At 46.4% G+C, this 27,429-nt stretch overlaps 2 protein-coding genes across 4 annotated transcripts in view; one reads left to right on the top strand and one right to left on the bottom strand.

Annotated features, from left to right (window-relative positions):
* The window catches only part of Angpt2 (angiopoietin 2), a 53,123-nt gene extending 51,973 nt beyond the window's left edge, over positions 1–1,150 (bottom strand). Inside the window, exon 1 of the mRNA XM_041673788.1 lies at positions 587–1,150. Within this exon, the coding sequence (XP_041529722.1) occupies positions 587–874 (288 nt within the window). The 5' untranslated portion in view covers positions 875–1,150. The remainder of the gene's footprint in view (positions 1–586) is intronic.
* The window catches only part of Mcph1 (microcephalin 1), a 204,082-nt gene that overhangs the window by 140,735 nt on the left and 35,918 nt on the right, over positions 1–27,429 (top strand). The gene's annotated exons all lie outside the window — the stretch shown is intronic.

The following is a 27,429-nucleotide window of genomic DNA, read 5'->3' as shown; positions in this document are numbered from 1 at the left end:
GACACTTGAGAAATACAGCCCTGTTTCCAGATGGCAACCCCGGCACGGCACAGCCCTGAGACTCGGAGGACATGAGGTTGGCTTTCTTTAATTTCCTCTCTTTTACCAAGAGTCATAATCTATTTTTGTAAAGAAATTCAGGAAATTGGTAAAGCACTTGACTCCATCCGTTAAGTATCCGTAATTAACATGATTGTCACGTTTTTCCTGGCTCCATGCTGTCTTGTTCACGGCCTCCCTCACATGGGTACAACCCGCTGAGAGGATCCTGGTAATGGGTGTCACTTAGCCCCAGCTACTCAAACATAGCGGCGTGCGGCTCTGCAGAGAGGCACACTTCCTCTGCTCGGCTAATAAAGATTCCTAAGCTCGGGGACTTTTCTGAACAGATTCTGGCATTCTTTTCAGAGAGCCCCTTTATTGCTCTTCACCCTGTGACTGCTTTACTCCAGGACAGCACAAAAGAAACCATCCTTGACTCAAGGATGCTTGCAGCCTGTTTTCATAGCCCCTGTCCCTGATTAAAAAACAAAAACAAAAACAGGGCTGATAGTTGTTGCCCAGCAGAGCCAGCCCACCTTCCTACCTTCATCAGCCACTGTGTGTTGTTCTCTAGAATGTTCTCCAGCACCTGCAGCCTCTGTACAGAGTCGTCGTAGTCGAGGGGTGCGTCCCTCTGCACAGCGTTGGACATGTAGGGGCTGGAGGAAGATCGGCAGCTGTCGGTCTCTGGCAGCAAGAATGTGTAGCTGCAGGGCCCGTTCTGGACCTGGTATTGTCTTCTCCCTGTGCTGTCCACGCTCTTCCGAAAGTTATTGTAGGCTGAGGCCAAGACAAGATCACAGCCAAAAGTTAGGAAAACAATCTGCCACATTCTTTCTCTCCTTGGGTTTTAAACTGTGAGCTCAGCAAACTTGCAGGCACGTATGCGTCCTGAGCCCTCGCCTGCTGTCTAGAGCACAGGGCTGTGCTGCATGAACAAGTCCATCAGTGAGAGCCTTCTCCTCCCGTTCCTGAAGCAGCTTCTCTCCCAGTGCTGGCTCTCCTCTTCTCCCCGGCACACGGGGAACTGTCCTGCCGAGGAAGGAGCAGCTCTGCTCACTCCAGAGGTCTGCACAGACTCTTTGTTTCTACCCTGAGTCTACAGTGTCAGTATCCGAATCAATCACTTTCCTTCCCTTATATGATAAGTTGATAAGAGCAGCCAGACATGTGCAGCCAGCCGCTCCGCCCCCTGGCTCACCCACTATCTTCCTGTAGGGGGTCACTAGCCAGGCAACAGGAAAAATCAGAGCATAGTGCTTGCTGCTCCGAAGGATTGTGCATTGCAGAAGCCTTCTGGGAACAAGGACCAGCCACAAGGCCCCTGGGCATGTCATAGGCACCACCCTAATTATTTCCTAGAGAGAAGTCGGGGCTCTGTTGTCTGTCCACTCATTCGCTGGCTAAGCTCGCAGAGTGAGGGAACCACTTTAATTTTAAAGCACAGTGAAAGGTTCTGAATTTCCCTGTAGGAATAAAACTACAACTATATCAGAACTTTATTTTTGGTACTGAGAATATAAAGAGCAAGACCAGCCAGCTCTTGTAAACTGTGCCTTTACAAACAGGGTATTAGTCCTGTTGGTATTATTTGATTTTTTTCAACTATTAGCCAAGTCATGTATAATTTTAACCCAGTGTAAATCGTGTTACCAAGATCAGTTTCTCAGCACTTACATGTTTATACCTTAAAACAAAATAACTAGTTAAATATACAAACAAAACTTATAATACTTTGACCCTATTAATGGTCTATTAAGTTATGGTAGATATTTAGATGAAGTATATCTAGAGGGAACATATACCCTTTCCTTTACTGTATGGGGGTTTGCTGGGGGTTCATTGTTCTGTAACATATTATTAAATTAGTCCCAGTCAGTGGGCTCCCGCAAATCACTTTCCCCTTTTAATTAAGCACTAAAGCCCTTAGCCATAAAAGTCAGGGCTGTACTGACTTCTAAGGCTTCCAGCTCTGTGGCTCTGTTGGTCCAGACTCACTTCCCTTCATAACCAGAACTTAATGCTCCAGAGAACGGTACTGTGCAAACCACAGTGTCCGGTGAACTGACTCAAAGGACAGCATCGGCCTCTAGAAAGCCCAGGCAGCTCCGCATTAGGCAAGCTTGACATCTGGAGGATGCAAGAGTCGGGATTTTAGCTGTAGGTGAATCTGGAATCTGCACAGTGAATTTTGTTATTCTCAGAATCAGTTTGTTAAATGTTTTTTAAATGCATGCTGTTAACAGAGTGGCTCCCGAGTTGCCACCAGAACAGGGAATCTTATCCCAAGGTCCACAGGCAGATATCACGGGGTCCATGAACTCTTTAATTTCCACCAAGCTCTAACCAAAATTCAGCTTTTCTTGTATAAATGAGGAATTAGCCAACCACACTTTCCCATCAGCAGAGACATGTCCTTCTAACAGACGTCTGAAACCTCACAGTTGTTAGAAAGGACTCACAGGCCCTACAAACTGCTAGAGAGCTCTGTGGCCCAGAAAGGCCAGAGCTCGTGCTCTGCACAGACAGTTGGTAGGGGAGGGAGTCTGAGTCCTGAGAAATGATGCTTGGTTCACTAGTGCCGACATCCCTACTCAGAACACCTAGAAGAGAGTAGGCAGGCCTTAACTTCAGTGCTGTGTGTACTTATGCTCTCGACCCCAGTTTCCCTACTTAGAAAATAGACACCATTCTTTCTTTGTGGAATTTTCTGGATTAAGTTGATATATAATAGACACAATTTAAGATTGCTAACTACTTTCCTTACGGGTTTTTTTTTTAATAAGTGTAAATTAATTTGTTTACCATGAAACAGTATCTTTACAGTTTCGTACTTAGTCTCTTGGAGAAAATCTTTTATTTGTTTGGAAAAGCACAATTCAAGGCTTTAATATATGGTTTAGGTTGGAACCATTCAATAGTGTTCCAGGCAAACCAGGATGTTTTACAAGAAGAAACATGGACAAAGAGACAGGCCAAGTACCAAGCGAAGCACTCTTCTGGGCAAAGGGTGACTCACATCAGGACTTCTGATCCCAAGGGGATCGTGGGACATGGAGGGAAGGAGACAATAGACAGAGCACTCTGAAAATATGTAGGAGAAGGTAGCACCACCTCCTGGAGACGCACAGCCTCTGTGCTTTTGCTATGGACACTGTCCTCATCCAGTCCCCCCAGAACATGGCAGGGGCTGTTTTTCATAGACTCTGAAATGGAAATGATTAAAGGTGGAGTCGGCAAGGCTCTCTTGAGGAACTATGGGCTGTCCCAATCTTGATGACTGTATGGGCAATCGAGCAGCCGCTGGGCAGCGCCTGGCCTGTCAGAACAGCTGGACAGCACAGCACTCCACATCTTTTATTGTCTTCACACCCACGAAATAGTCTTTTTGTATATTTTCAATCATTTAAGAATGGTAGGGATCAGAGCAAGGCATGGCAGCACATGCCTGTAATCCCAGCACCCAGGAGGCTATAGCAGGAGGACTGTTGCAGGGTTCAGTCCAGCCTGGGCTACGTGGAGGCTTAGTCTCAAACAAAACAAGCTAAATGCACACACAAACACACATGTGTATGGGTGCTATTGTAAAAATACCATTGCTGGCTAAAACAGGTTATGAGTTAGGAGGAGGAGGAGGAGTCGGTGAATCCATACCTTGGGGATAGGACCTCTCACTATTGAGTCCACATCCCTCATGAAAAGAGGGCCTTCACTTACAGTGTGGCATATGCCAGGGCAAGGGGCTAGTTCAAAGCCTGAAGAGAATTGGCACTTTGAAGCTGGTTATAAAGCGCTAGGAAAATGACACCATCTCAGAGCACAGAGTGGCACAGTGTGGCAGCCCCTAGGGCCACAGGAACTCAGAGGGGCGTACCCAGTCAGGACTGCAGCAGCCTTCTAAGAGGACTCACAAACTCCAGGGAGGCGAGCAAAGACTGAAAAGACCTCTCCTGCCCAGGCTACTGGTGCCACCAGCCAGTGGCTGACGATTTCCACCATGGCTTGGGGTCACAACTGAACATCTCAGGCCCCTCCATCCTTTCTCCAAAGTGTTCCTTTTCTGTAGAACTTTGGCTTCCCTCGGTCACTCGCTGACAGGATTGCTGAAGCAGATGAAGATGCAAACTAAGGGTGTTGTCACCGGTTTCCTAAAGCCACCCTCAGCCCATCACTTGTGGAGCAGCTGTGCACGGTGCTGTGCGTTTTCATCATTGTATGTGTGCTGCCAAGTTACACGTAATCAGCTCAAACTTCAGAGCCCCATTTACCCCTCAAGACCTGTCTCTGGGGCTGGAGTGACGACTCCAGTTCAGAACACTAGCTGCCCTTCCAGAGCATCCATGTTCAATTCTCAGTAACCACACAGTGCTCACATCTGTCTGTAACTCCAGTTCCAGGGCTTCTGACAGCCTCACACAGTCAAAACAACTTTGAGAGAGAGAGCGAGAGAGAGAGAGGGATTTTATGATACCAGAAAGACATAGTTATCTGTTTCCAGAAAGGAAGCCATCTACAAAGACTTAAACCAAATCAAACCACAATAATTTTATTAATTCTCTGGGAATTTCATACAATGTACTTTGAACATATTCACCCACCTATAACCATCCCATATTCCCTCCCACCCGACTTGAAACGATAATGGTTTCTTCTTCTTTCTCTCCCTCTGTCCCCTCCTCCTCCTCCACATTCAGTCCAGTTTGTGTTGCCCCACTAGTCCTGAGTGGGGCCTACCTTGGTATGGGTCAGCATAACAGGAGCCACATCACTAAAAAAGTAACTGATTCTCCCTCTCTCAGCAGCTGTCAGGTGCCAATAACTTTTCAACTCTTGGTGGGATTTCATGCCTACACCCTCTCTGGGATTTTGGCTGACGGTTGTTTGCACAGACCTTACCTCATGCTATCCCAATATCTCACTGCGTTCTCATACACATATCAGCCCTGCTGTGTCTGGAAAGCACCGCTTCCTTGATGTTATCAACCATCTTTGGATCTTACGGTCCTCTGCACTTTATTCCACAAAGAACCCTGAGCTTTGTAGGGAAGGATGCGTCACAGGGACCCTTAAGCACCACCCTGTGACATCATTTCACCCTACTCCGCTGAGGGAAAAGCTGCAGGGTCTCCTGTAGGCTCTGACTTCCCCAACTCTTCAGGATTCTAATCTCACAGATCCCCGCCGTCTGCATCATAGCGTCAGAGGGGTCAGAGCCTCCGGCTTGCCTAGAGTCATCCAGAAGATGCCTGGCTCTGTGCAAGAGGTATCCTGAGAAGGCAGGTACTTCACATTTTTAGATCGGCACCAAGTGGACAGCTCCATGCGACCCATGCCAGAGGGTATTTGTGAGTAGCTCCCATGCTTTCACTGTCACCGTGAGCCAGTTTACAGAATGTCACTAAGAGTTTTGTCCTTGTCAGAGAAGTGGGTAGACCTGGGGCCTCTCAGTTGACCTGGAATAACATTAGCCCTCACCACATAACAAGGGGCATTTTATAAAAACCTGTGTTATTAAAAAAAAAAAAGATACACAGAGCACTCTGACCCTATCCAGGCATTAAAAAACTGCAAGGATTATAGTTTTGAAATTTTGTTTAATAATACTTCCATGTTTCAAGATGCTTGTTCACTATAAAATCGTTTTTAAGAATTCTGTGAAAAATGTGGATCCTCTTTATACCACAGCATTTATACTATGTTCCTTTTTAATATATTAAATGCATAAAAAGAAAAAAAAAAGATACACAGAGCACTCAGACCCTATCCAGACATAGGGTCCCCTGGTTCACAGTCCCCTGTCCGTACCCTTATCAGGCACAGCAGACTTCTCCTTCCATGTCATTGCTGCCTACGGCCCTGGCTTGCTGACTGGTGTAGGCACATCTGGCCAACTTGGACTGCATTTTTGGAAAGTACCTTATTGGTATATGAGAGACTCGGTGCTGAATTACCCTACAATGTGAAGCTGGGACACTGTGTCTTTGTGGTCAGAATGGCGCACTTGGAACTCTCAGGCGCCTGGCAATGCAAGAGTGGGGAGAAAGCCGAGGGACCTCTTGGCCATCTCTCCTACTGCCCTTGGCATCTTTAAAATTGGCAAAATAGTTGATATGTTTCTATATACACCTCAAAGTCATTTGCAAGGAAAAGCATTAGGCACTCACTGAACATAAAACTTGCCCGGGAAGTTTTCTTCTGTTCCCTCCACATTGTCTGTAGTCACTAATGAGAATCAAGGAAACAACTAAAACACACACACACAGAGTGGGGGGAGAGACGATTTCAGCAGTCTCAAAGCAGTCCCCGTACAGCGATACCTTGGCATAGCGTCTTTCTGCTCAGTATATGTTGACCTGGATCTAAACAACACATCAGCAGACTGTGGCCATCAGCAAAAATGTTAGCGCAGTAACTGCCACCACTCCCGAGCTGCCAGCATGCCCATCTGGATCCCAGAATCTGTTATTAATGTAATAACAGTGAATTTAAAGCCATGGAGTGTATATGTGTACGTGTGTGTGTGTCCACATGTGTGTTCATGCATGCATGGGTTCTCACGCTTGTAAACCAAGTACTATTGCTCACTGAACTGTGTCCTCAGCCCCTCAAGCCAGCAATCTTTTCTCCAATTTTAACAAAGCAAAATCCCAACTTCTTTTGCAAAGGGTTGAGACTTGCTGTTTAGTGCTGGCTGTCACCCCTATATAGCACTGATACTCCTCCTACTGACAGAATCCATGTCACAACCCAAAACTGCGCTCCTGGGTGCCACATGAAAGTATAGGTATATGTGAATAGTACAGACTTGTGATCATGAGGAGGGGCAGTTCTGTGACCTTCCACATGGGAACCTGTGCTCACCCATAAGGGGGCTGCCCTGTGTGAGCACAGGCTTGGACTCGAAAGCCTGGACAGCCAGCATGTGCGTCAGTGCTCTGGCTAGCTGTGCATTCGCGTTGCCCTCCCATTTTCACCTTTCTTACCTTCATAATTCCTTTCCAATCCATCTCTGTAGCTTTGCCCTGTATTCGCAGCTAACAATGTGATAGGCCTAGGAAATAGAATATGGTGCCAGTTGAAGCATGATTTCCTGTTCTCATGGGAAGTATATGTTTGTGTGCATACTTACGTATGTTTGTTGTATGCACATAGCATTTGACATAAAATCAATGGCCCAGTACATTTAGAGTATAATTAAGTCACCGGCTTCGAAACGGGCATCGACTGTGGAATTCACCTCTGTGAGAGGTGAGGAAGTGAATATTTTGTTAAAATCATCCTCTGACTGCCAAAGGCGGGAAGGACCGTCTGCCAGATGTGTTTTCAGGCCCCTTCCTTTCCTGGGAAACAGCCATTTCCTCCCCCTGCCGGCATGTTCTCATCTCCGGGTGGACGGTGACACGTGCGCCGAAGGATCACGGGATCTGCAGCTCGGGCCGTCACCCTTAGTCACCATCTTCATCCCAGCTGTGTGATTGACAAAGAACTGCAGACCTGGTAGCTGATGAGTACACGTGGGGGGGGGGGGGGGGGGGGCGCTGTAGGAAGATCACGTGACCTCTCGACCTGGTAGCTGATGAGTACACGTGGGGGGGGGCTGTAGGAAGATCACGTGACCTCTCGATGCAGTTATATCAAAAGGTGCCATGTGCTTGCTCACTCTCTTATCCAAGTGTTTACTGTGAAATCGTGTGTGAATGGCATTTAGATAGGATCCATTCTGTTTTAAAGAAATGTAAGATTCTCAGGTTGTTTACAGTTTGCACTGTCAGGAGCCAGCAGAGCATCCTGTTCAAGAGCTTTCGTGCCTGACAGACACACTGCATCTTCTAGAACCCACGGGCTCTGAAAGGGGAGGGGGGGCTTTTATTTATTAGAAACTTATGAAATATGCAAGTCAATATTTTTTTAAGATTACACCCCAAATTCCTCGAATTTCTAGGAAGATTTCAGTTTATATAATTATCCTGTTGTATAAAGTTATCTCAAACACTGTTTGATTTTTAAATATTTTCATTCTAATATTTTTGTGGAATATTTTGTCTCTCCATCAAAAAACAAACGTCAGATGGGTCCAAGCTTTGAGAAGACAGTGAGTACAGTTCTCCATCCATGAGTGGGTGCCAGCCTGGCATTTCCGTATCTCCTCTCTGGAGGGAGACATGGTAAACATTGTTTGTAAATGATTTCTGTGTCATTGGCAGCTGTTCGACTCTGAATTGAATCTTTGCTTTGAATAGTACTTGATATTTTGAGGTGAGTTTATTAGCTAAAATTTTACATTAACCCATTTCGACAAACTTCTGAGAGTTTGGAGCCCACTGCTCCTAAGAAACGTGTCCGGCCTCTCTTCATAACCACTGTGAATGAACTCGCTGAGTTTTCACTTCAAGTGGCTTAATGCCATCTAGATTAATCTCCTTTTAATCTAAATTTATAAATTTTTATCTTAATTATTGAGAAACATTTTTTTAAAAGAGATAAAAATGCCGTAATGACTATTCCCATTTAGATATATTATCTCTCTTGGTTATAAGTTAACATAAATAAATAGCTCGTGTCAAGGTTATTTTAAAAAAATGCACATGACCCTCCTGTGGTATTCCCATCCATCTGGCTGAGTTAATATGAAAACTCTTTCTGTGGGAACTTACATTTGGTTATGGACTTACATGGACAAAAGTCGTTTTTGAAAAACTGTATCATGACTATGATAAATTAGTTGGGCATAAAAGTTATAGTCACGGTTACAAAGAGTCGTGCTGCTTGTGCGTAGATACACAACAGACCCCATGCTGTCCTTGCCCCGGCGTGGATCCGGTTGTCTCCTAATGACTGGGCTTTCCTGGTTATCTGCCCTATGCTCTGTGCTTTTCTTTCAAAGGCTGCCTAAGCCCCTATCCTGGCACCCACTAGCACTCCCTCCAAATGTTCCCATTCCAGGCAAGGGCACAAGTCAAAGACTGACACAAAAGAGAAAATAAAAGGAAACAAACTGGACAAAGACCACAAAGAAAGGGCATTTATTAAATATTAGGTACCAGTTCCTGACATCTGTTTCCCTCAAGAAAAAAAAAAATGCAATAATGTTTTTTAAAGCCTAAAAACTATTCTAGTAGAATATTACAGGAAAAGAAATTATGTATATCTCCCTAAATCCCGCTGCCTTAAAATGACCATTTCTTTTAGTTTATACGCCAAAGTCTTGTTTGACTACAATAAAAAAATTAAACCAAAAGAAAAGTGCTAGGAAAGTACCCATTACAGAACGCTAACATCAAATCCACTGTTAATACTCACCTGCTCCCTCTGCTGGGCTCCTAACAAGTGACCCACAAAACTCATTGAAATCATTAATAGAAACACTGGGCAGTTTAAGGCATAAGTCAGCTGCAACTCATAAGTACCTTGGATGCCGTCAGTCATAATAGAAAATAGCAGAGCACAGACGGAGCCTTGACATCAGTGCATGCAGGCACACATCTAGTGTGTGCGTGGAATACAATGGTACAGTTCCCGCCCACAGCAGATGAGCCCTGCTCATGACAGAAACCTGTGTTACCAGTCTCCAAAATGGGTGGAGTCTGAGATCCAACTGCCTGCCACAAGCTCCCACTCTGGAGAGGCGAAGGAATGCTGTGCCCAAGGCACTGCTTGGTGGGCTTGGTGGGCTTGGTGGCACCGGTGGTGGAGGTCATCCCCCAGGAAAAGCAGGTGAGGGTTCAATGAGCTGTTGGAATACCTTCAGTGTGGGTTTTGATCCCAGCTATTTACTTAGGCAAAAAGAAACCGTCTCCCCAACGCCGATTTGCCCCATAGAGCAGCCTAAACTGAGAGAAACTACATTCCATGCTGAGAAAAGTGTTTGTACAATTTAAAAAGAAAAAAAAAACATTATGGGCATTAAGAGGAATGAACTGCAATTGAACAGAGGGGTGGTGAAAGTGTAAACAATGAGATGGTGCCCGGAACTCACTCACTCCTAAAGAGTCTGCTCACCGATTGGACCCTCCCACCAGTGGAGAGGTTGAAGCAGGGGAGTAGCCCACTCTGATCTGGGAAGGATTCTGAAGAGTGGAGAAGGGAGAGGCAGAGAAGCTGCTGTGGTCCCTAATGGAGATATTGTCGTGGCCTGAGCTTCAGTGGTAATGCAAGGCTCGCAAGCATTTGAAAGGGATAATCAGTGTGACTGCCGCGATTGGGATGGCTTGCCTAGCATGAGCAGAGTCCCAAGTTCCATCCCCAGCAGCTTGGTCTGTTTTCAGGGAAAGTAAGCCTTTAACATCTTTAAATGCTGGACCAAAAAATTGTTTTCCTAGCATAACCATATGAGAAGACAATAATGAAATATTAGGATTATATAGTACTGTGGAGGGTGGGAGCATAATGAGCATGGTTAAGCAGATGTCCCTGTGGTAGGATGAAGCATCCTCTGGCTATATGCCCAAGAGGGGAATAGGTGGATCTAGAGGAACCACGGCACTGATTCCGTGCCAGCGAGGGGATGAGTGGTCCTCTTGCTCCACATCCTCGGCAGTATGAGCTACCACTTGTTTTGTTGATCTTAGCCGTTCTAACAGGTGTAAAATGAAATCACAAAGTAGTTTTGATTTGCATTTCCCTAATGGCTAAGGATGTTAAACATTTAAGTGTTTCTCTGCCATTCGAGTTTCCTCTATTGAGAAGCCTGTTTAGGTCTGTGCCACATTTTGTTAACTGGGCTCTTTGATCTCTTGATATCTTAGTTTCTTGAGTTCTCTCTATATTTTTGCATAGTAGCTCTTTACTGGATGTGGTCTTTTAAAAATCTTTCCCACTCTGGAGGCTGCTGCTTTGTCCTAGTGATGATGATTTTTGCTGTGCAGAAGCTTTCAGTTTCGTGGGGTCCCCTTATTAATTGTTGATCTGAGTATGTATGCTAATGGTGTTGTGCTCATAAAGTCCTCTGTGCCAAGGAGTTCAAAGCTTCTCCTCACTTTCCCTTCTATCAAGTTCGGTGTATCTGGTTTTATGTTGAGGTCTTGATCCACTGTAAATTTTTTTGGAGGCACCCTGGACTTGTGGTACCAATTCTCACCCACCACAGCTCTCAAAACAGCTCAGAAGTTTGTTAAGGCAACTGAGCAGCTCACAGACAAAAATAATAAAAACACAAGCATCCTATGCTATTAGCAAAGCCAGCAGATAGAGAACATAGCCAAGAGCCCGGCTAGCAAAGCCTTCACAGGGGAAAGCTCATGGTCACATTTTACCAAGGGAATGCACTTCTTTCTAGACCGTTTTCTTGAGGATGCTGCGTTAAAGGTACCGCAGACTCAGACTCTCAAGTCAATGCTAGCGATGTGGATAAAAAGCAGCTCTCCTTTACTCAGAGCTACATGGCAGGGTGCTGAAGCTAATTCCATCCGTGGTCCTTCACCGAAGGCTCACAGGGCAGGCTCTGTGGCTTTCAGCATAATATCCCTTTCTCTGGTTTCTTCTTTAGAAGAAATACTCAATGAGAAAAATAAAGAAGACTCAGTCCAATTAATAAAAATGTAAAATTGTCCAAGGGGTATTGTAGGCAATTCTAAGCAGAGTTTCATCTTCAGAAAGCAATGTGTAGCTTAATCCCTTTGCATTAATTTGTCACTTGATTAAGGATATAAAGGACCTCAGAATGCTGCCTTATTTGCAGTTATGGCCATTCAGGTATACTGAATTAAGCTAGAGTCATACTGAAATAGTATGGGCCCCTCATGCAACATGGCCAGTATCTTTACAAGAAGGTGGTCATGTGGAGACACAGGCATCCTCTGAAGATGCCATGTGACATCAGAGGCAGAGAACAGGTGATAGTACCCCTAAACAGCCATCGGCCTCCAGAAACCCAGGAGAGGCCAGAGCAGATATGATCTCAGGAGGAAGGACGTTGACCTGGGACATTCTGGCCTCCAAAACCACGAGAGCATGAATTTCTATTCCCTAACCCACTTGGCTTGTGGCAATTGTGATTGCCCTGATGAGCTAGTACAACCCCCAAAAGAGTTCCCATGAGGAAGGATGTTACCACATGCCTCCACAAACTAACACCTGATTCTCATGCTTCTTATTTCACCTGGGGCCAGGGGACACAGGCAACCCAGGCAGTTCTTGGCATCTAGTGAGAACAGTAGTCATGCCCAGCTCTTTCAAGACTTTCCTGGAAGGACTGCTGATCTGCAATTGCAGCCAGCCTCTAAAGGACCAGGCCAAATGCCATGTGTCCTTGGAAGCTCTCCCTGTCCTTCCCCGTGTCAACTCAGGATCACTGCACTGGAGGTGAGATGAGCTCAGCATCTCCACTCTGTGATGGAGTCCTGACCTGAGGCCTCACAAGGCCTGATGCAGCCTTCTGCTGCTGTGAAGTGACTCATGCACATTGACCTGCTCCTGCAGGGGGATCTCTCTACCATGAAAGGAAGACGTGCGTGTGTAGGGCTGCTCTCCACGGGTCCGTGTTTGTCTCGGCTGCCTGTGTGGCAAGAGCCCCTTTTCCATTCAGTCTGCAGCCCTCACCACTGCAGTGCTGTTCTACGGAAACCCGAGATGATACCCTCAGTCCCAGCCACCTCAGGCTCCTGCTGCAGACGACAAGGTGCTGGGTGGTGTCACACTGGGAAGTCCTGACCTAAACATCCAGAAGCCCTTTCCTCAACATCTGCTGTTCCTGGCATCTTGACTCCCCGCCAAGGCCCTTTAAGTTATGGTGCTGTGGGGGTCTGGAATGGAAGCCTCCATCTTCTCTTCCTCCCCTGTGGTCTGGAGTTCGTTTTATTCTAATGAAACCAATAAGCATACAGAAGTCAGCAGCTCTGAGCCAAATTCAACTATCAGATGCACAGCACCTGACATAGAATAAATTGTTCCTAGGTAAACACATTCAGGGATTCCATGTGTGCAAATGATCTTCTAGTAAATATTCTAGATCTTGCCTTTAAAAGAGCGTTATCAGAGCCAGGTGGTGGTGGTGCACACAGTTAGTCTCGGGAGGCAGAGCAGGTGGATCTCTGAGTTCAAGGCCAGCCTGGTCTACAGAGCGAATTCCAGGACAGCCAAAACTGTTACACAGAGAAACCCTGTCTCTAAAACTAGAGAGAGAGAGTTATCTTTCAACATTATTTGCCACATTATGTATGACACTTCCCTTTTCCGCTTTTAGACCTGCTGGACCTCAGCTGAAAGCCATAGATACACCTTGCATTTGAAGACACCAAGATGGGTAGCAAATCTTCAGTAGTTAAGGGCAGAGGAGTCTGAGTATACCCACAACTACAGCATTAGCGTAGTGTGTAGCTCAGCGGTCTACAGTGTTACCATGTTAGTCCTTTGGGGTTTCAGTACTAGCTTCCTGTGTTCGCTTCTATAGATGTGAAAGATATTTTAGCTTCTATATGAGAGAGATAAGGCAAGCATAGAAAGACCTCTTGAAAATAGGTCCTCCTGTTTTTCCCCACAGACAAGTATTCTAGAACCTTCCACCTGCCTGCAAAGCCCCTCAAGAAAAATAAAAGCATTCTGACGTGACCGATAGGAACAAGGTCTCCTCCGACCACCTGTGCCACACTGCATCTTTCCCATGTCTCGTGCTGGACCTTGGGTTCTCTGGCCCTCTTTGGGGAAAGTGTCAACCCCCCCCCAAGGGCAGTTCCAGAGTAGGCTAAAAGTAGCATGCCAACTTTGTCTCCCACACCCTCAACTGTCCTGGTAAGTGTGTGGACCGTGGCCTTAGTGCAGAATCAAATTTGGACTGTTAAGGTGGCTTGTGGGAGAAGGAAGCCATGACAGTTCTTTCAAAGCTTGTGTTTCTAGGAAAACACTCAAGCCTGCACCTGTTCACTGTCCGTTATCAATTCTAATCAACAGTTCAGCTGGCAATGGGAAAGGGGGAAAACAATAAAGCTTGCCACCTAAAACATTGGGAAACCCCTTCCCATGATGAGTTTATTTAGGACCTAAAATTACGCGTTTTCAGGATGCCAGAACCAGGACCCGACTTCACACCTGTGTTCTAGAATGTATTTTGAATGCCTTAATGACTAAACGGGGAAATTTTTGGACTATTTTCTAAATATAACCGTAAATTTTACTGTACAAGTGTTTTCTTCCCTTTTTTGACAATATTCTGCTTTCTGGCTACCAAAGTGTTAGTACTGAGAAAATCAACTAGATTCAAATATAAGGCATGGGTCTAGAGGCAGGATGGTCTCGTGAATTTGAGGCCAGACTGGTCTACATGATGAGTTCCAGGACTACAAAGAGAGACCCTGTCTCCAAAAAACAAAACACACACACACAATCAAATGTAAGGCACACCTATGAAACTGTGCTTGTTTGTGTTAGAGTCAAGCTTTCAAGCTTTGTAGAAGTGACTGGCTTCAGGCTCCTAGCAATCATTCTGCCTCAGCCTCTTGAGAGCTGGGATTGCAGGCCGGAGCCACCATACCCAGCTTGTTTGACACTTCCAGATAGATGTGCTGTCACATGCAGGTAGAAGAATGAAGGCTGCCCAGGATCTTCGGTTGCCTCGGGACAATAACAGACTCATTAAGGATTTGGGCAGCAGCCATGCCCACCTCGGGATGGTAGAGCTGATCAACACCAAATAGTACTTCATTTTCCAGCATCTGCCAAATCACCAAAGAACAATTTCATCTACAATTGAAAGGGTCTGGTCTGTTCCCTTGGGAATGATGACCAAGTGCACTCTGTCCTCTGTAGATACTGGAAACCATGTCTGTGTTCAGAGTCGAACTGTCCGAGATCTTCTGATTAGCTCGTGCATTCCTGAGGAAAGCATTTTACTGGAACTTTTTTTTTTTTTTTTTTTTTTTTTTTTTTTTCTTAATTTTTTTTTTTTTTTTTATTTTAATTTATTTATTTATTAAGAATTTCTGCCTCGTCCCCACAACCGCTTCCCGTTTCCCTCCCCCTCCCCCGATCAAGTCCCCCCCCCCCCCTCATCTGCTCGAAGAGCAATCAGGGTTCCCTGACCTGTGGGAAGCCCAAGGACTGTCCACCTCTATCCAGGTCTCCTAAGGTGAGCATTCAAACTGCCTAGGCTCCCACAAAGCCAGTACGTGCAGTAGGATCAAAAACCCACTGCAATTGTTCTTGAGTTCTCAGTATTCCTCATTGTCCGCTATATTCAGCTACTGGAACTTTTATTAGAGGCTCTTGAGCAATTGACTTGGAGCACAGATAATCTGAGCATACCTGATATATGGCCTGGACTTCTGTCCATGCGTCTATTTTTTGCTGCATACATGACATTAACCTTGAATCAGTGTGGATGGTATGTGGTGAGTGCCTTGCATCTTATGCTGAGAAAAGACTTTAGAAAAAACTAATGGGCAACAGCAGTTCTTTACAACCCTACAGCTCGTCACCGGGACTCACCGAATTTCTTAGTTGTAAGGAAAGATACTACCAGATGCTTTCTAATTTAGATATAAGTGGAACTGATTGTAAAGAAATTGGGCATTTTAAATAATACTAGTGATGAAGAGGCTGTGTGCTGTTTGGGTAGTAGCTAAGATAAAGTGTGAACACAAAACAGACGGATCTGCTCCCAGCACCTCCAACTCTGGGGAGATGCTAAGGGTTCCTTGTGCCCTTGACTAGGAGGCGGGCGCCACCTCCTTCAGAGTCTCACTCGTGAGTCTGTCTCTGTGTAGATGGGTGTGCACTCCCAGCCCACCGCACACACTGGGAAATGGAGCCACGCAGCTCTGCCATCACACGATAGGGAACTGCCCAATGTAAGCAGGCACGCAAATACCAGCCAGGGGAGTAAACCCACACACACCTGCAAGTGCAGTCTGGCCTGAAGATTGTTTGTTAGGTGTTAGCACCTCCATGATGCCCTTGTGGCTGCTGGCTGCCTTAAACTGGAATCCTCTGGGTCCTTTTGTTGTTCATAACCCAGTAAGGCAAAATGCCTTCCCCAGTCCTCATGGCTAGACAGTGTATCACTGGAGCATGGGCTTCCTGCCTCCTGTTCCTACAGGTAACTACATGTGATTCATTTGCATATTTAGTGTTGAAAGAATCCATAGCTATATTAGTATTATAATAGGTGAGAGATTTATTACTCAATGGATTGCTCCCCCAACAAAAAAACCTCCACACCTTGCTAGTGGTCTGTGATTTCTTGGAAACTCCTGCTTATCCCCCAGAGTCATCTGTAATCGAAACCCTCAGATTTTATGTTGAATCTGCAATTTTAAAAAATCCCAGATTGATTTCATAGTCCAGACACACTTTTAAAGCAGCACTGCACATGGAGGAGCTGGGGACAAAGGGACTCACAAGCTCCTCTTCCCTGCCCCGTCAGAGACATTGATCCGTTCTCTGCACAAAATGTTTACATTCGTATCAAATCTAGGGTTTAGTGAACCATGGAAGTTAGAGGTTAATGGAAACAAGAATTGACCCCGAAGCGTATTTCAACTGATTTAAAAAGAGACAAAGCAGATGTAATTACTGTGAAAAGTACATTTACTGCACTGAGCCTGCTCTCGGGTAATCTCTGCTTCCTCGGCCTCCTAGCTGCAGACATCCGTGCATTCCAAGGGCACAGTGACATTACCAGAACACGATTCAGGGCAGCCCTGACTCCTCAGATCGTTAGAGCTGGAAGAGAAGGGGCGTAAAGAAGAGCTATCTCCCGAAGCACTTTGTTTTAGCTACAGCTTCACTTGATATTCCGACAGTATACACAACAATTAGTTATGACTTGTTCAAGTGACTTCCCAGGGGCAGGGAAGATGGCTCAGTGGGACACGTGCTTGCTTTGGGACCTACGTTGGAATTCTCACCACCCACGTGAAAAGCCAGGCTTGACAGCAAGAGTCTGTAACCCCAGCACTAGGGGGAGGAGATAGGAAGAGCCAAGAAGGTGGCCAGCCAGTAAGGTTCAGTGAGAGACCCTGCTCACAAAATAATGAATCTAGTGCCTACATTACGAGACGGTTCACAAGCCAGGAAAGGGGCTGGAGATTTAAGCACATAGATGGAATACGGGGACCCGGGTCATCCTTGAACCAAGAATGCCCCCTTTATTGTGTTCCCCGGCAGCTTATATAGGGATCCTTAACTGATAGCCACGCCCCAGCCAAATCCACCGGAAACCACTCCCCTGCCGTCAGGAACTCCTGAGGGTCTTGTGCTCAGAGCAGCTGCAAATGCAGGAAAACAAGCAAGTATAACAAGCTGTTTATAAGAAATTCAGGGTCTGGGGGTCCACAGCCCCCAACAAGTTAACACCGGCACCTGACCTCTACACTCACACACTGCTTTTCAACAAAGTGATTCTTTCCTGATTGCATTTGCCACAGTCAGATTCTGCCAAGACTTTGCTATTGCAGGAGATTCTTGCTTACCAACACAGTTCTTCTGCTAAGTATGTGGGGGTTCACTGTGTTATCTGGTCCCACAATGACCTCATATATAAACCAGAAATTGCAGAAATGCTCAAGAGCCTAAAAGTCCAAATACAATGTAAGAAGCAGCATCTTAAATCTAAAATGCATTGTATTAGTAGGTTCCAGTGAACCAACAGGCAGCCCGACCCATCCCGGTACCGACAGTTTTGGCAGTATAATAGGTGTAAGAGTTTGTAAGCATTAACTGGTCTTCTGAATTAGCTTGAATTGAGAGAAAAAACTGTATTTTTTTTTTAATCTTTCAAAATGGCTACAGAATCTGTTCCCTGATATTTTGGGTGGAGGGGGTGTTGGGAGTGCCAATCAAAGGACTTGGTACGAGCGAAAACACAGTTTTTTCCTATTGGAGAGAAAGGAGGTATGGTTCTGGCTGACAGTGTACACACAGCTAAGGTGAGAAGGAATAACATTCCCTAGGGTGCTGAGTCTACCTACCACAACTGTCCTACAAGCTTCCCGATGAGTGTTCCTTTAGGTGAACACTCCAGGGAAGCAGGCTATGTTGTCAGCACAGCTAGGAATGTGGTGGTACGTGGTACATACATATGTCACAGCTGTCTGAGACCTCTTCCCTGGACAGAGCTTCTCTCCGGGGCTGCAGTGCAGCTGGAGCCTGGATGCCTCTGTTTTTCCTCACCTCCTAAAACCGGAAGCTAGGATTCTAGGGATAGAGCAACACCCCTATATCTAGGTCTGCCTTTCGAGATATTACAAAGTAAGAATACTGTATATTTTTTTCTCTTAATAAAATGCATCCTCCTTTCCCTGCCTCCCAAGTGCTGGGAGTAATGGTGTGCCTTACCACACCCAGCCTCTTTCTCCTCTTTTAAAAATGAAGTTAATGTCTAAAAACATGTGGCCTAAACTTCTTTCCTCAGGACCAGTCATGCTCCAGACAGCAAGGCAGGGTTTCTCAAACCTGAGAAGCTGTCCTGCTGTTAGCACAGGCAGGGCTGCAGTGATGCAACTGGGATGCTGAAGTTCTCCAACTGCTCTGAGGTTTCCTAGACAAAACAAACTCCTTGCCAACTGCCCCACCTTCAGAGATCAATCTCAGAGGCCCAGGCTGCTCTGCAGCCCCCATGCTCTTCCCTGCATGCTCGCTCCATGGCAGGGCGTACCCTGGGACCACTCGTTATCAGTCATTGTTGTCTGCCAGTCAGGGCTTAGAGGTGGACATTTGAGGTGAATTCTAGCAATTTAAAGCCCAAATGAAGGCTCATGGGACAGGTGTATAGGATGGAAAGGAAATGGGTTCATCAGGGTGAGTCAGGTAGAGGCAGAACTGGCCAAGAGAGTGCTGGCACTATACACAGTGGTACTTTGGAGCCTGGGAGCAATTTTTGGTGAGATTTGCTGCTCAAGATGAAGAGGAGGGATAAAAGCCATGAGAGCATCTCCTGTCCCTATCTTAGACTGGCTTCAATCTAACAGCGCACAGCCCTCTCTACACAGTGATCCTGAGTCAAAAACTCACTAAATTCACTGTGATAATTCCTGTCAGGAAGATCCTTTTGCCACAGGCTGTTGGTAGAAGACCACTTTAGTGGGTGGTCGTAAAGTCAGCAGTGGCTTTGCTGTGTACCAGAGCAGTTCTTTCAAGCCAGAGCCAGCAGGTGTGTACCTGCCTGATGTGAGTGCCCCTGGACCATCTCTGGTTCGTGGATTACATAGCCCCAGAGTCTGGCCATCGTAGAGACCCTGACCTGCCTTCTTACCCAGCCATACTGAGGTTCACCTGGATGCCGCTGGGCTTAGATTCTGTTTAATTTGTTCTGGAATGTTTCCCGTGGCTTTATTTGTTCACTGTCTTTCCTACACAGAGGAGTTCCCCCACCTGCCCTGTGTGGTTTCATGCTCTGGGCAATTGTTTGCAGATGTGTGATCACAGGGCACCCCAGATGCATGGTGGAGCCATTCCCCGACTGCTGACTGCTGGACAGCCAAGTGGTTTCCAGCTTTCATCTGCTGTGAATTTGATTATGGTTTCTGGCAGAGATTTGTGTATATACATAAATCACTCGGTAATTTTTCAGGAAAATAGCTGCCTTGGGGCCTGGATAGTTGAGTGTGGTTTCAGAATGTTCCCGATGACAAGGGCACAGCCCAAGGCATCTTTATATGAATGTCTTTCTACTTGCAGGCAAACTGGAGTAGGTGAGAAAGAAAGTGTGTGCTTGGGGGACTGCTGCCAAAGGCAAGAAAGAGGACAGTTAACACCCAGGAGCTTGTCAGAGTCCTCAGCCTCTGCTCTGCTGATGAGGTGATTACATCTGAGTTCCCCAAGACTGAGTGTCCTCTAGAAGACTTGTTGTGGATCAAACCCTCACTTGGAAAAGTCCAGACGCTCACTTGCTTCAGTCTAAACCATCATCACCACTAGAACTGCTTTGTAGTGGAAAGCTAGTAGTGGATAGCTTTCTCTCTGCCCGGTTAGGGTATGATCAGGCCTAGGGCCAGAGATGAATCACGGTGCTGAGGGACGGGTGCGCATGGTCCCTATAGGTCTTGATGCTGGCAGACACTAGCTGTAGGAGACACCAGCCCTCACCTGGACCCTGCTGTGTCCACTGTGCAGGTAAAGGGGCTGCAGCTGCAACTCTGTGAAGAGCCAGCCAGCCCAGCAGGTAGCTCAGTCCTCAGAGGTGCTCACCGTCCCTGAAGCAATACCCATGCATTCCCCAGAAAAAAAAAATTATTCACAGCAACCAAAAGAAAACTTTGACTTAAGACTTTTGGAGGTCAGATTTGTGACCTGTGGGAAAGCATTGGAACAGCTCTTTGAAGGGAAGAGGAGGGTCTAGGATGTCCAGGGAAGCTGGACCCCATTTGGGTCTTTAGGTTAGAGTAGCCACCACACAGAACAGTATAGACCCTGGAGTTTGTTCTCCAGGCCTCCTGTGTCCTCCCCCTCTAGCTTTTGCCTGTCTCCGGGTAGAGGCTGAGTGGTGCTCTGGTCAGACGTAGCTACTACATTATCAGTACCCATGACACTGCTGAACCTCATCAAGCTGTATCCTCTTCTTCCCAGTATGCGCCTGTGTCCCCAAGATGCCCGAATCCATGGTATTCTGTGGAACCACCAACTTCACTGAGGACAGGCTCAGGTCCCAAGCACAGTGAGAAACACTATTATGGGAAAGTGTCATTTATAATGTAGATGTCACTTACAGGATACCAGGGAGACATGGTCATCAGGTACAAGGACAGAAGTCACAATGTTGGGAGGGTTGGGTGGATGACCAGTAAAAATATTCTTTACAAGTGGGTTTTTCTGAACTGAGCTAGAATGTAAGACTGTCAACACACCTAGATGATAAATTGGCAACAGGGTCTTCTTTATTTTGCTGGAATACAGCTTAACTGGGCAGTGGTACAGAACACAGAAACACAGGATTGTAGAGATTGCTTTGTGGAATTCAGGTCTTAATGATAGCCTTTTCACATATTGAAGGTGCTTTTGTTTTCCTTCTGGAACTGTCAGTCCTGATTAGCTAGACATTCTCTCAGTACAAATTGGGAAAAGAGAATATTTATACCTTCTACTTCCTCTTTCCTCATTTGTTACTGAGGATATTGACATAAAAACAGGATCTTTGTGGCCAATGAGTTCATCTCCCGCTGGTTCCCACCAGAAATTCCCAGCTTTGTGACATCCGTGTGTGTGGCTCTAGATGTCGCTTCAAGAGCGGGTGTCTGGAAATGATGGAACCTCGAACAACAAAGTTGTTTGCAGGAAAACGAGCTAGGGGAAGGAAGCTGAACTTCCCTGAGACCCTACTATGCGCTTAGCATCCGTCATCATACGGTCTGGAGTGAGGCATGCAGACTGCACCCTGCCAGGCAAGCCCTGCCCATTTCTGTCCTCGGTGTGACCAAGTGCTGGAGCTAACAAATCTCAGGCATGTGTCTTTTTTACACCACTGGATACCATGTGGATGCCTTCATACCTATCAGAAAGTTTGCAGTCTGAGAGGATGTGGCAGTGTCTTCTAGACGCGTCTGTGTTTATTGTGATGAGAATGTTAAAATGAGGTATCTTAAGTCACAAGTGATTGCTTTTCCCTAACCACACAAAAAACACATCTTAAAAACAAAATCTCCAGAGTACATCCCTCTTGCATCCAAATGTTGCTGCTGACACTGTCTCATGCAGCTGAGGCTGGCTTTGGATTGCTAGTCCTCCTGTCTCTGTCTTCTAAGTGCCAAGACTATAGGCAGGTAAAGACGGAATGTTCTTTATGACAACAAAAAGAGGGGCAGGGACATTTCAGACAAGAAAGATGTCTAAGAAAACCATAAATCATAAAAAATCAGATGTTCAGTACCAGGAAGTAGATCATGCAGAAGAAGAGCAATGAGGTGCCAACTGTGCCTTGGTCAGACCTCGAGGGAGAGGTGTACCGAAAGCTTGGGTGGCAGCGGAGGCAGGGTAGAAGGAAGGAAGGCTGGCTGTTGCATTTTGTCTGTGTTGTATGTGAAGACAGTAAAAGCCACTTGGTTTGGACTTTCAGAACCGTGATGCAAGCCACTGTCATGAAAAACCCAACCATGATCAGAAAATGAGCCAAGCCTGGATTAGGAGGCTGAGTGTTTCAGTGTCTCTGAAGCTCAAGACCACTCGCCCCTCTGAGGGATGTGTCTGTCCCTGGCTCAGATCTACCCGCACCCTAATCTGGGATCTGACCCTGTTGCCATTGTTTTCTTGCCTGACATGTTAGCTACAGTGTGTATGGAAACAGTTACAAGTAATGGCTTGCCAAAATATAAACAAAAATTGCTATAAATAGTAAAGTTAAAAGACAAGCATCGCAGGTCAGTGGGGATGTAACCCCAGGCTTAATTACATCAAATAAGCCAAACATGAAGTCTTTAGATGCTCCTTAAAAACATTTTATTTATTCATTTTTTTATTTATTTATTTTATGTAGAGACCAGAGGACAACATTTGAGTCTGTCCTCTCTGTCTACCCTGTGGGTTCCAGGGATGGAACTCAGGCTGGCAAGCTTGGCAGACAGCACCCTTAGCACTGTGCCATCTCGTAGGTTGCTCTGTTCTCGGTACTGCAGTGAGATGCCTCTCTGGGGCCATAATAGTTAAAATCACATCCGTTGGCCACGTGCCTACTTTATATAGCAACTGAGCTCAGTGGGTTTTGGCTACATCATAGCGGAACTCTGGGGCTTCTCTTTGTGAAGGTCTTGCTCTCACGTGGTGTTTGCAGATAGTTGCATGTTGAGTGATAGGCAGACCGTGGTAACGTGATGCCCATGAAGTCAGTCTGCATAAATCATGGGTGTTTCTCCCTGTAAATTTCCCTAGTGTGGAATGAATGGTGAGAGAAATATACTCTTTCCTTGCCTCCTCTGTCTTGGAGGCGTGCAGTGATGTAGCCGCAGAGACGTCTCAGCAGGCTCCTTTCTCGCATGCTTTGTGGTGTGATGAGCTATGGATACCTACTCTGCCCTGGTACAGTCAACCCTTAGAGAAGCAATATTCTATCATCTCATGCTTCAGCGATACTGGTGAAGTTTGAAGGCTGAGTTTTGTAGAAAAGTCAAAAGAGGTGGAGACACTGTGGTATTGGGAGAGAGGGGCGTTCAGCCTCTCCTTGGAGCCGCTGTGCCCCGTAGTCTCATCGTGATATGTAGCAATGCTGTTTACTGAAGCAAGGAGGAATAGAGATTGATCCTGTCTGTATAGCTGGGTAGTACGTGACACAGCAAATCTCAGCTTGGAAGTGCTTTTGGAATTCCTCAAGAGTGGATGCTGGGTGACCCTGGGGGAGGGATCAGGGAAAGCTCCGTGGAGCAAACTGGATGGAATGGTGGGGCTGTGCTAGAGCGCCGTCCTTTATGCCGATCTTCATGACATCATCCAAGTGTGTGGAGAGCAACAGAAATTCTGATGGCCACATTTGCCACACAGTTTGTCAAATCCTAATAATTTAATGTATTTATTTCCATTTTTTTGTTTGTTCTTGCCAAGTATTTTTAATGTTAGACAGTCTTGCCTGGTTATAAAATTAAGCCTCTTTTTCCCTTCTCCCTCCGTGGAAGTTTCCATGGCCCCAACTGGTCTCTTGCCTGTGGTCATGCATACACATCTCAAGATCACCAAGATTTGTCTGTGACTCGTGAACAGGGTGGCTGCTCTCGCTGGTGAAAGGCCTTGCTTTTAGTCTCTGGCTGTGCAGGGCACAGGCTTCAGCACCTGCTAGGAAACAGGCTAGGTCTGCCCTGCCTCGGTTTTCTTCATATGTTAAGTAGGAATAATGCTTATATCCAGGAACATTGCTGGAAGGTTAAATGACATTTAAAAGCCATTTTCTCAGCTCCTAGCAAGTGTAAAACACACAGTGACGGCAGCAGGGTAAAGGTACAGGTAGGTACTTAGCCCTTTATGAAGAAGCATGAGGTATGAGGCTCTTATCTTTAAGATTTATCTTACTATTTATATGTATGGGGGGTAGCCTACATGTATATCTGTGTATCAGTGTGTGCAGTGCCTACAAAGGTTAGAACAGGGTGTAGGATCCTTGGAACTGGAATTGCAGTTTTTAGCCACCATGTGGGAGCTGGGAATCGAATCCTGATCTTCTGGGAACAGTCAGTGCTCTTAACTGCTGAGCCATCTCTCCAACTTGACACTGTGACTCTTGGCCCCTTGTAAATCCCAAAGGGAACCACCTTTGTGGCAGTCCTTCGCTCTAAACAGCTCAGGGGAGCTCCATAGACGTACCCCAGTGCCAGCCCAGCACCCACAGAGACACCTGACAGGAAACCCCATGTGCTCTGAGGGGCACACTTGTTATATAAGGCTCATTTAGTAACGCGTACAAGTGGTGATTGAGTCAGAGTCGTTTTTCTTTCTTTTTTGAAATCAAGTTTAATATTTGAGCCATCGTTCTAAAAACAATCCCATTTATTTCACTCTTTGTTCATGGCTTGAATATTTATTAATAAAAAGAGCTCTGCACTCAGCCTGCAAGCAAACAAAGCTTCTCGGATGGCTCTGTGTTTGTGACTCCAAGATTTCACAGACATACACACGCATTCACACACACACACACACTCACACGCGTGTGTGCACACACACACACCACACTCCCTTTGGTCAGTGCCTCCCTAACTAGCTGTCTAGCTGAGGTGACTCCATTGCACAAAGGGGCTGCATGCTCATCATCTGCACAGGTTCCTGTACCAATCATAGCAGAAGATCCTCTTTTTTTAAAAAAAAAAATTACTCATGGAGACAGGACCAGTTCAAGGCCAGCCCCCAGCTTTAGCTGGGGGTATAAAGCCAGCCTGGGCTCTGTAAATCCCTGTCTCAGATTAAAAAAAAAAAATTCCCTTCATCACTGTGGGAGACACTATGGAATTTTACCCTAGTGCTCATTGCCCTCAGGTCCTGGGAGAGGACACAAAGGGCTTCCACTCTCTGGGACCATGCTAATTTTCCACAAGACCCACTTCTTGAATGCATGGAAGATCCCAGGGCATAGCTAAGATACAAGCTGTCGATTCTACCCAAGTGTTGACCCAATTAGTAAGCACAGGTGCTCCCTCAGCTCTAGAGCTCAGGATGTTTTGGGTGTAGGATCCTACCAGGTCTGCTCACTGGACATGGGGAGGGGTAAGACTGGGTACCAAGGGATAGCTGGGCTCTGCCATGGCTAAGAGATGGGGACCCCAGAATTCTGAGATAGAAGCACTGTGGGACCTAGGTCTTCAGAGAATTATTTCAGTTTCTGTGGTAACAGAGATACTGTCAGTAGTGGGGGGAAGCTGCCACAGACAAGAGGAAACTTGGGCAGTAAGAGACGTGGTCAAGAGGGTCATTTATTTACGCCACAGAGAAGATCCGAGCCTCATAGTAGAGCTCACGACATCAGGTGAAAGATCTAAGTCACAGTAAGAATGCTTGCGTGAGAACATTTAGCTCATAGTTGTGTTCATCTGTATATTATTTTGCATCCTCCCATGCATGTCATACACATCTGTGGATGTTCGTCTGATCACACTGACAGTAGTGAGTTCTAAGAGTCAAAGCTTACATCCACCTGGAAAGGATCCTGGAAGAAGTTTGGATTTGTTTCTTTAGGCTCCAAGCTCAGCTTGGCCTCAGACTAGCTGTGCCTTTAACTACGCATTCCGTGCCTCTGGGCTGGAGGTCTCAGTTCACTCTGAGCTTCCCCTGGAGCTCAGCCAGCTGCTAGATGTCCATAGCCTCTGCCCTCCTTCCCAGTTAAAGCTGTAGACAGGCAAGTAACTGGGAAGGTGGTTGTTGAGATACACACCACAGGATGGCCCGACCTCACTCTCAAAGCATGATACTTCTGCCTCCACGCACAGCCTAGCCAAGGCAGTCTAGCAACTAAAACAATGGGAATTAACCATCTAAGACAGACAAGGAAGCCAGAAGCCTAGAACCAGTGTGGAGAGTGACATGGCTATGGATGGGGGACACACCAGATACTCCTGGTCCCCAGGAAAAAGCTTTGCAGCACTTGACTGTATTCCTAGCAACCATCACACTGCTCAGAAGAAGAGAGCTGCCAGCAGACGGTGGCACAAGATGGATCCAACAAGATCAGTGCAAGGCAATTCCTCTGGTGCTGGGGATTCTGGCCTATTCCAAAGACAATATATTTGCACTGTAGACAAAACTAGTATCTGTCAATTATAAGATGACTAAGACTCAGCTACAAAGATACAGAGGGACAAACAGTAAAAAAAAAAAATTCATGTATCTCTGCTATGCAAGAATTAGCAATCAGTTGGTTTACAGAGAACCAAGGCAAGGCTATAGTGTGCACTGGGAGGCAGCACCGGAGCCCTGCATGCCCCCATAGTTCCTGGCTTGCAAGTCTCCCTTGAGACTCATTGTGAGCCTGATCCCAGCTGCTGCAAGAGAAAATGTGCCAACACTGCTCCTGCCCAGAGCACCTGGGTTCTCAGTGTGTCCCTCGGTGTCATCTTTATATCATTCCTGTCAGGGCAAAGGAAATACTGAAAGAAAACAGACAGGACACAGGGTTCCCACATCCATCTTTTCATCAGACACGTGGCTATTCTTAAAGCCAGTTCCAATCACTGTGGCCTCAGGTAACAAATGTGTCTGGGAAGGGCCTTCTGCCAGATGCTGGTCTGCCTAGAAACCCTGGAAGCGTTGCAAGGATGGAAAGTGGCCAGCAGCCTGGAGTGCTGGAGTTTCCCCACAAGACCCAAACGTCTACTCCCCCCTGAGCATTCCTGAGTTTCTCCGGGGGCTGAGACTGCTGCAGTCGGAGCCAGCAAGCCGAGAGCTGGTGCTGGGAAAGAAGAGGGAGAAAAGAGTTCCTTTCACTTTCCCAAAGTGCGCCTCTCTGGTGGCATTTGCTCCGGGGCAGTCCTGAGATCTCAGCCTCTGCCTGTGTCTTGCTACTTCTGAATGCAGTCCTTTCCTTAATGTGCACATCACTGCTAAGGAACCCGCCTGAATCCCTCTCCTAAGAAGCCTCTCCTAAGTGTACCCTCCTTGCACCTGCTCTCTAGAAACGTGAGCCCCTGGGAGGCACAAGCAGACCCTGACTTTTGGACTCTGTGAAGCCCTCCCCAGTATGCCCTGAATAGGTAGCTTCTTTCCAGGATGATTCTATCCTTTTGCAGTCAACATTATCTCAGTATTTTGAAGCTCCTGCAACGAAGTGTGGATCCCCCATGTACACCATAAATGCAGCCAAGAGGAACAGACATAAGGGGGACCAGCAAAAGTTCCAGTCAGGACTGTCAGTGGTAACCCTCGTAAGACAAGTGGTGTCTATAGTGTAACTCTTGGAAGTGACCGCCTCGAAGGCCCAGCACAGAAGGAGTTTTGGTGACCCAGGAAAAGTGTTGACCAACTCCTGCTCTGCCTGCCTTCACCCCTGATCCTTGCCAG

The sequence above is a fragment of the Microtus oregoni genome, unplaced genomic scaffold (assembly GCF_018167655.1).
Source record: "Microtus oregoni isolate MIOR12 unplaced genomic scaffold, Mior012 000024F_ref0000369, whole genome shotgun sequence".
Taxonomy (NCBI): domain Eukaryota; kingdom Metazoa; phylum Chordata; class Mammalia; order Rodentia; family Cricetidae; genus Microtus; species Microtus oregoni.
This window is presented reverse-complemented; position numbering and strand designations above follow the sequence as displayed.